Source organism: Limulus polyphemus, unplaced genomic scaffold (genome assembly GCF_000517525.1).
Source record: "Limulus polyphemus unplaced genomic scaffold, Limulus_polyphemus-2.1.2 Scaffold344, whole genome shotgun sequence".
Lineage (NCBI taxonomy): Eukaryota > Metazoa > Arthropoda > Merostomata > Xiphosura > Limulidae > Limulus > Limulus polyphemus.
The window spans coordinates 92,764-102,983 of NW_013665954.1; the positions used below are offsets into that span (position 1 = coordinate 92,764).

At 34.2% G+C, this 10,220-nt stretch overlaps 1 protein-coding gene across 1 annotated transcript in view; it reads right to left on the reverse strand.

Moving 5' to 3' along the window:
* The window catches only part of LOC106457543 (corticotropin-releasing factor receptor 1-like), a 38,357-nt gene that overhangs the window by 8,409 nt on the left and 19,728 nt on the right, over positions 1–10,220 (reverse strand). Inside the window, exons 3-7 of the mRNA XM_022383528.1 lie at positions 8,310–8,447; positions 6,684–6,772; positions 5,296–5,399; positions 2,241–2,379; positions 1,666–1,822 (exon numbers count right to left, since the gene is read on the reverse strand). Of these exons, the coding sequence (XP_022239236.1) occupies positions 1,666–1,822; positions 2,241–2,379; positions 5,296–5,399; positions 6,684–6,772; positions 8,310–8,447 (627 nt within the window). The remainder of the gene's footprint in view (positions 1–1,665; positions 1,823–2,240; positions 2,380–5,295; positions 5,400–6,683; positions 6,773–8,309; positions 8,448–10,220) is intronic.

The window sequence follows — 10,220 nt, forward strand, 5'->3', positions numbered from 1 at the left end:
AAGAAACAACCAAAAAAAAAAAAAACTTCGAAGAGTGATCTAATCCAAGTTTTGAAGCAAGAGTGGGCGAAAATCCCACAATCTGAAATTGACGAGATGATTCTCACGATGCCCCAAAGGATCAACGAACTCCACGAAGCGAAAGGAAGATCTACTAGATATTAATTAAATTATAGATATATCAATTCATGTGAACATGACTGAAAAATTTAATTTTTTCTGAAAAGGTGGTGTCTATTTACTTGTGATCACGCTGTGTATACATATATATGTATAAAAAGGTAATATGATTGAAAAGAAAAATTCGTTTTGCACTTCGACTTTCTGTAAGATTTTACAATAACGAAGGAAGTGACGCTGTAAAACTTTTCAAGAAATTACAATCCCGTTTTAACAGAGCAGTTCAATTATCCATATGAGATCTGATATAGCAATTACCGTATTTTTGGCAACTGTATCTGAGAATATACTTTGACTTTTACGCTGGAGGAGACTTATAAAGTCAGCACGAAGTACTGGGCGTGTGCTTCGATCTTATTCCTGGAAAAAATGTCGCAGGATATAATGTTCTAAAGATACGCTGCTAAGTCGAAAGCAAGGAGAAGGCAGAAAGAAAAGGTGTAATTATTGGTCACGTATTTCTGTTACAATCTCCTACCAGCAACTCTTCTTACATATTTGAAGTTGTTTTAAGCAAACATAAATTTCAAACTAATAGATATTAATTGCAAGGAAGGAAGTTACGTTTGGAACAATATATGTAAACACTAGCATGTTCGTGTTATGAATTCCACACGTATGTGATTTCTTTCACTGGTGTCCTTTTGATTCATTATTTTTCATGTCTTGTATGACTTAACTAAATTTTCTGCTTAAGTAAAGTCTGAGGTCGGAGATGATTTGTATCCACGTTTCTGCTGACCAGCAAGGCTGTTGTAGCCTGGATTAATAGTCCACAAATATGCCACATTTTATTTGAAACGAAACGGCTCAGTATAATAACATTAACCTGCGATTAACTAGAAAACTATAGTTCTAGGATTACCTGGAAATATTTATTTTATACTGTTGATTTTATTATGTTAGACTGTATAACAATCCTACAAATTACTTTAAGATTGGGTAATACTTTTCTTGTTTATATTATTCAATGACTTAGTAAAGTGAAAACTGAAAATGTGGCTTTATTATGGTTAAAACTTGCAGAGATATTTCTCAAAAAATAAAAAGAATTCGTATCTTTATAGCTTGGAGACATGGAAAGTCTAACAGACTTTCCGTATCGAAACCTAAAGCATTGAAATCTACCAAAACATCCAACATATCTATTCAACATTTTTATAAATAAAAACAATAAAGTCATGCTACATGCAAATAAGGAAGTTAAAGCTCCAACATTGTCGTGTATAGTTGTTAAATGTTGGGATTTGAGGTTTTATTAGTACACATCAACACAAACAATTAGAGAAATCTGATGGTACATATCTATTCAACATTTTTATAAATAAAAACAATAAAGTCATGCTACGTGCAAACAAGGAAGTTAAAGCTCCAATATGGTGGTGTATAGTTGTTCAATGTTGGGATTTGGGGTTTTATTAGTACACATCAACACAAACAATTAGAGAAACCTGATAGTACAACTGTTCATAAGATGTGACTTACCCCATCCTATGAGATAGTAGATTCTGAAAGGAGCTTCTTGCTGAAATACTGACACTGTAATTCGGCTGTGTAGTAGCAAACCCTCCACGAACATCCAGTTAACACTAGCCATAGCAGCGTACATCTTTAAGGATAAGATGGTTTTACAGAGCCAGTCCTGTAAACGTTCAACACAACATTAGGTACAGGATAGCCTTAAGTATATTCTGAGTATCTAATACAGATGTTAAAACACACTAACTTTGAGAAACTTGGTAACTGTCTTATACACACAGAACACTAGTAAAAAAGGTGTACTTGGGGGTGTAATTCTAACAAACACTTCCCTTGTCGACAATGTGAGAATTCACATATTGAAAACAGAACATTGCTGGTAAATATCTAAAGGTGTGAAAATAATAAAAGTCATGTAAGTGGTATGTACTTACTTTTATATGGTTATTAGGGCACGTGTTAGTCTTACTTGTACATAGCTATTACATACATGATATACTTTTCCTAGCTTTTATATGCACATTATACCTTTTTTACATAGTCATTACATAAACGATACACTTTTATTTTTTGTCACTTACGATATCTCCGATATCTGCATATGTAGACAGTGCATCACTGAGAACCATTGGGGACGAGATTGCGATGAGAAGAACAGAGTGAAGAATTAAAGCAACAACCAAGTTCTGATGAACTCGTAGTCTTTGACAGTGTAGGGATCTGAAATTGAGCAGGTACACTTATCACGTTATCTAATGAAAGTCGTATGAATCGTAAAACTGGTACGATGCATACACGATATTGTAAATACCACAATCTTTTAGTGTACAGAGTCATGAGTCAATTCGATTTATGCATATATAATTTATAACTTTCCTCATAACAAAGTGAGGAGCATGATTAATTACTTACTGTCTCTACCTGTCCTCGTTTGAGTTGATTTTCCCACGCCTATATAGCTATACGTATATATATATATGAATTAAACGCAACAAATTTTGTTTGGCAAATTAAGTTTTGACTTCCTTCAAAAATGTTTTCATTTGCATTGCTTTATACACTAATCACAACGAATTTAAAGTTGCGTTTGTTAATTAATGCAGTTATTTCTCTTCTGGAATAATAGTTACACGTGTTTCATTCTTCTATATTGACCAAGTAATAATGTCAAATCATTCAAATATGTAAGCTTGTATATAGTGATATAAAACTAATACATCCACTATACAGTCAACTTTAATATAATTAGATGTGAAACGAAAAAACAAAACATTAAAAGTTTCATAAGGTACAGCAGCGTGAGATCATGGATGAAACAGTGTATTACTTCTTTCATTGAGCAGTCAGTATAGTTTATCAAAGAATCATCCGTTCCATGCTTTGACTCTATATGATTCTTGCTGACAGCTGAGCAAACTAGATAACTCAGTGAAGCATAGAAATCAGGATTTTGGAAAGACGCTTGTAACGGAATTAGTAATCTTCTAATCTTAATTAGTTTAATCCTCTGGGTTGTAATTAAAACTAAATGACCACTAGTTCATCCGATTCAAGAAGAAGGAAAGACATCACTGAATGTTACTGGTGATTCAATTGTTTTAAGGATTAAAGTCTCCGCTGACGTTACAAACTGTTCTTTGTTCTAGTCAAGGTGTTGTTTCCACTTGAGGAGCAAGTAACGTGATGATAATGACGATACACAAATTTCTCTCATGAGTTTAAAAGTGCTTGTAATGTCAGATATCTACACACTGCTAAGAAGTTAACAGCACTGTACGATCATCAGAGGCTTTCTAAACGTATCAAAGCGTTTGTTTTTGTTGATATTTTGTATGCCAATCGATATTCTCTGTCATATCAGCAACGAGAACGATTTAGACCAGGTAATTTGAAGAGCATAAATGCTGGACGTTTCAAACAAGAAAGCATTAGTTTACGTTACAACTATGTATATAAAAACGTCCACAGAAAGAGTAAATAACGAAATATCAAAGCCCTACGTATAAGCATTTTTTTTACTGACTTCTAATGATCAATTAACTAACCAATCAATAATTGATATAATAATTAAGCACTATAAATAACATTATAACTGACCAATGACTTTCTGTTTTATGAAACAAACGAACTCCATAAAAACATTTACTTATATAACCGAGTTCAAATGCCACTAGTAACAATTAAAACAACAAAGCTGGAAAAACTAACTAACATATGGCTTATCGAACGTTTAACGATTGTAATGTCTGCATTTCAGGTTAGTTATCGTACAGATATGTGTAACCATAACGCAAAAATACACACGTATACTTTTTAAAACAAACAAGATTACAAATGCACCTTCTGGTCATATGGATATGGAATTATTTATTTGTGTTTGTGGTCTTTACACCTGTTAATCAGTATAGAAGATATATAACATAATATAGGATTTCTGAGTCAAGACAAAGCAATTGTTTGGCTCTGAATACTTTTTAAATTGCCAGTGCACTCGCATTTTGGTAGTTGCGCTACGACCTAGCTTTGTAGTGAGGGAACAGAGTATTCCAGGATAAACGCTAACAATAATTTTAAGCGCTTTATATTAGTAATAGATGTGAGAATGCTTTCTGTATACAGTAAGTCACCTACACTTTTTGGAAACGGTGATTATGTTCGACATGAAGATTGTATATTCTCCGTTCTGTCTGTGTCCTAACAATGGTCTTCAGCGATGTTTCTGGGAAATTAGGTTTATTGGAGAACGACCATGTTAATGTCTCTGTCTTTCATTTTGTGCAGCTTTCCTAGACCGGCTGATGTCTAAAATCTATAACTTCTAAAAGTACCAAACTTCAGCCTTGGACTTAGCAGATATATGGTCGAACAGAATTACTGTTATTCCAGTTTATTCAGCTATCTTTTTCATGAAATCAGCCGTTGATTTCAGAGGTCGCTAGATGTAGCTTGCAAGTCTTCATCAATTCAAATACTGTTTATCATCTAATTAATGGTAACGAAAGATAGGTGTAGCTTCACTGCAATGGCTTTTTGGGTCAGACGATTCTGTTTCGTAACGATAGTCTTCACGTTGCTGCCCTAAACATTTTGATGTCGGAATTCTTCCGCTTGCACAGAGAACATTCAAGTGTTTCACTTTCAAAATACTGTGTTATTTGACTACATATAGTTTAGCAATTTCGCGGTATCAATGACTATTTTTATAAAACAAAAAACATGAAATTGCTCTCCAGCCACAAATCAAGGTTTTGGTTTGTTTTACAAGCTCAGTCAGCGCAATCCAATTTTCTATGACGAGAGTTGTTTAGTTCTTGAATCTCCCAACAGGGAAATGATAACTAATTTGCAGGCGTTTCCGTAGTTTGTAAATGGCCCTTTATTTATGGTTAAGGTTGATCTATAAAGTGACAAAAGAAATGCAAATTTTGACTTCATAAACATGGTTTAAATTTTTAACTCTTGTCAGAATAAGCTTTTTTTTTTTACTCGAGATGTTTAGAAATACTTAGTCACGAAATACTGTTATAGATATATAGGAGGAATTTTTAATGATACTTAGTTAATATTTTTAGAAACAAAATTACATACTATAAAAGATTAAAAACAGAAATTCTCGACAAAAACGTTTGCACATACTTGAAATAACAAAATATGAAGAGAGTGACGACTAAAGCTATCAGCGACAACACAGAACAGATAAAGAGAATATATCCAACCGCTAGAGGCGCTGATGTCGAATCCTACAACAAAAAAAAAAGGAAAAAAAGAAAAGGGTGTTTACCAAACCACAATCATTAAACGGTATTAATATTTTCTTTCTTACGATTAAAAGTTACAAAAATGTTTTTAATACTGAAATTCTGCTTCCCCTCAGTTGATTACATCTTTATGTCTTTTTTTCAGTCCTCATATTACGTCTTCCATAAAACAAAACTTAGTATGTTTCAATAATATACCAAGAATAACAAAAAAGGAGCAACCAATTATTAAAGAAAAACTTTTATTTACCTCGAAATTTCGCTGACGACTTTTTCAATAAGTTAATGTGTAACGGTCTAAAACGAACACGTCGCCACAATCAGGGTTCAGCAACAAAAAACACAATTTATTTACAATAGCAACACTTAAAAATAAATTTAACACAGTTAATAAACAAATGTCTGGCCAGGACTTCACACCAATATTAATAATCAATTTATCATAAATATTAATAAATCAGTGTAATAATGAAATCCGGAAAAAAGAACCAGAAAGAGAAAACCTAATTCCAAAAAATACAGCAAGTACGATATTCGAACAATACCTTTCAATATCAATAAAAATATCGAGTGACAAACACCAGTAACTGTACCCTTCAATACCTCTTTCTCTGTGCGTCACCGCTAGGGAAGCTGGTGTCAGTTTCATCATACACACACATATATATTTATTCAAAATACAAATGATTATGTAGAAGTCGAGTTAACGTTTTAATGCAACTAAAATTCATAGATAAACTAAACGATAGAAGGAAATAATAAATGAACGATAAACACAATCATAATAATAATAAATATTAAATTTGCTATCTCACAAATGCTCTATCGATCGCAACTAATATTTGTATTATGCAATCGCATAGTAAAGATATTTCGTCCCTAATTTTGAACTACTGACCAGAGGGAAGTCAACCATTTAGCAGCACCTTATCATCCACAACCTACACTGAGAGATTGATTGTCACTCCTAAATGTATCCACAGCTTAAACTGTGTGGAATATTTTGTGGTATTGCACGGATTAGAACCCGACTAGCCAGCTCCGAAACCTTAATTTTTAGGTATCGAGAGGTAAATAAGCGCTTTCCACTAATGACTGTTTATTTACTTATTTATGTTAGACATGCTTAAATTCCAGACTATTTCTCATTATAACATATTACATAGTTTGAAAATAAGTGAACTATTAACTTAACATTGTAACTGTTGTTCATGAATTTTCACGTACTAAGTTACTTATTAGCTAAGTAGAATGAGAGAAACTTACTTCATTTAGTAACCCAACACATTCAGTGTAGTTAGTCCAGTTTCCCCACCGCCAAGTAGCGTCTTTTTCACATACTCTGTAAGCCGCACCTGTATGACAAAAGAATGTTTTGTGGTCTGAACAAATAACATGATTTTTTATGGATTTTATCTTGCCGATACACTATTACTTTTTCAACAAAATAATATGTTTTGTTATCTAAACAAAAAGCATGTATTTTTGTTGTTGTTATTTGTTTCAAGTTAAGCACAAAGCTACACAATGAGCTATCTGTGCTCTGCCCACCACGAGTATCGAAACCCGGATTCTAACGTTGTAACTCCGCAGATATACCGCTGTACCACTGGGGGGCATGTTCTTTGAATACCCCCAAAGTAGCATCACTATGGTAGAAATGTCAGTGTGATCGAGATAGCAAATGTTACTCGAGGCGACGCAAAAAAATTAAGAGATTTTAGCACAACTGTTGCTTATTTTTGCCCATATCTCCGAGGGTACTTGAGCTACTACAACTAAATGTGCTGTCAGGATATGGGGATATATATGTCAGCTAAATACTAAATTCGAAAGAACTCTAATAATGGAAAGTTTTTTCACTGATGAGAAGAATAAAACGAAGAACTTCGGGCTAAGTTTGTCCTACTGTAAAATAATAAGGGTTGAAGCGATTTATATGAAATTTGGTAAGTAATGTAAGGTAACCTGGTAGACCTACCATACACAAAATTGGAGAATTTTGATTAGCGGGGACGATTATGCGGATGGTTGAAAAATCCAAAGCTTTCATTTCTGCTAATAACACACTGGGTGTCGTCTGGTTTTGTGTCTTAATCTGTGCTATTCTCACCACGGGTGACGAAACTCTGTTTTTAGCGTTATAAGTCCCCAGAGCTATCGCTGAGCCACTGGGGGGCAAATGAAAATAAAAAAAAATATTAAAATCATTTTTGTTTGTTTGTTTGAAGTTAAACACAAAGCAACACAATGGGCTATCTGTGCTCTGCCCATCACGGGTATCGAAACCCGAATACTAGCGTTGTAACTCCGCTAACATACCGCTGTGCCACTGGGGGGCTAAAATGATTTTAAAATAACTAAATGCCTCTGAGGATCAGCATAGTCTTTATCACTAATGCGACAGTTTTTTTTTTTTTAGTTAAAGGTAAAAGCATAGTTTTGATTCACAGAATTAGGATAATTGCTAAGGTAATACACATCCAACGATAATTTGTTTATATTTTTCTAACTTATAAATTAGTCTCTCTTTTTCTATGATGAAATTTATATACTTCAAAAGTCTGTATAGATGAAATCTTTACTAATTTGATATTTTCAACCTGAATCTTATGCATCTGTCGAAACACATGGACTAAAAGGTCAGGTCAGAAACATAAGAACCACGCATAAAAGACCCTAACTTAGAACTGCCTACTAGAAGGAGGAGGGCAACCAACAAGTTGCCCGCCGCCTATACGGCTAGTGATACTTTTATAATGCGACAACAGTTAAAAGTACGGAACGTGTTTACTAGCATATTATGGGTTAGAAATTTGGACCTTCGTTCCACAGGCCGATACGCTAGCTACTGGGCCACGACTGGCACAATACTAATTTATAGTTAAACACCTATTTTACCGTTTGATTCGGCATGTACAGGAACATGGTAAGTTTCAAAAATCTCTGCACAAGTTCTTGAAGTAACCTGTCCTGCTGGTGTTGGTGGCCAACAATAAAACTCATCCCAGGCAGCGTTGCAGTAAAGACCTAACAATGAAATAATAGTAACAATACATAATTATTGCAGTTTTTAGCAACGCAAAATTATTTAGTGATCATTAAGAACGCCCTACAGTTATTTAAATATACAAAATACATATAACCTTTGCAAACGTTTGATAAAGCCAGTAACAAATGACCAACAAACAAAAACAAAAAACTTTTGGTCAAAAAATGAGATTTTACAAAGTTATAATATAAGACAAAATTATTAATTTGAGCACATTCGTTTGTTTCTTTTATAGATATCAGCTGATCATATAAACCCATTAGTAATACTGTACATAATTTAGAATTACTCGTCAATATTATGATGCTGACAGGATTATACAAACTAAATATGCGCCTTCATTCATCCTTGAAGAAGACGCACAGTTTCTAAAGTATCAAAGGTCACAAAGAGCATCTTGCACTGACCAAGCAGATGATCTCTGTTCCCATGTGGCAGTAACGTCACTGTGAATTTGTTGCAAGTACGAATTTTGCCTTGTGTGTCCACTCCTAACAAATGGATTTGGTGTTTTCAACCTGAACGGCACCTAATGCAACAATGGGACGGCCAAGTCAATAGACCCCAAGATTCAGGCACAGCTATCTCTAATTTAGACTTCTGACAAGAGATGGGGCAACCAATCAGTAGCACTGCCTATGCGACTACTCTTAATCTAATAACGGGGGTTGACTGTCCCAATCATAACATCCCCAAAATGCGAAACATGTTTAATGGCATATCGCAACTCTAACTTTGGGTCTTATGATCCGCAGTTCTGCACGCTAACCCTAGTCTGTCCAGCCTCCTAAAGAGTAGTCCAAGAGTTGTGGTGGGTGGCTTTAAACTAGCTGCTTTCCCTCTAGTCTATCAATTCTTAATCAGGGACGGCTAGCGCAGATAGCCCTCGAATAGCTTTCCGTAAAATTCAAAACAAAGGATCATATTCAAGGGGAGATTAATTCCCAGTTTATACTAACTTGTACAAACCTCTATACCACTCCTTCTGTTGAGTATGACCCACATTCCAAAATGATGACACAAAAATATATCCAAACGATTATAAGTTCTATGGAATGGCCTAGCTATGCGCAAAATTCAAGAGCAAATAAGCTTGTGACCTAAGTAAAGAGTCATAGCTGGATATAAGAATTAGAACTTGACGTGTGCCTAAAAGAGCTAAAAAAAAAGAGATAATTATTAGATTATCTGACCGTAACAGCTGTACAATCCAGGTTCTTAAAAATAATTATTCTTTTCTCGAGAAACAATGAAATAAAGTTTATGAGACGTATTTCAGTTATTGAAAACTGTGGGTTTCATAGTTTGTATCTGTGTTTAGTGGTTCCTGTATGGTTTTCATCAGTCACAACCTACTGCCTGAACAAAAATCAAAACCAGTTAATAATGTAACATCAATGAACCAAGTAAGATTACTGCAGATATGAAATTTCACTTCATCATGTGCTGGAGTATAATTTTTCGGTCGTCAAGAAATTGATGTCGCTTTTTTTTAGATGAAAAACCCGAACAACTTATATATCAAATTATTAAATGAAATAGTCTCCATTCTTATCGATGATGTTTTTCCATCTTACAACCACGTTGGTAATGCCTTGATTAAAGAAATCACTTGGCTTTGAAGCAAAAACATGCTGATGTCCTCTTTAACAACATCCACATTTGCATACCTTTTCCCATTAAGATGGTGTTGCAGCGAACGAAAAAGATGGTAATCTGATGGTGCCATATCTGGAGAATATGGTGGGTAA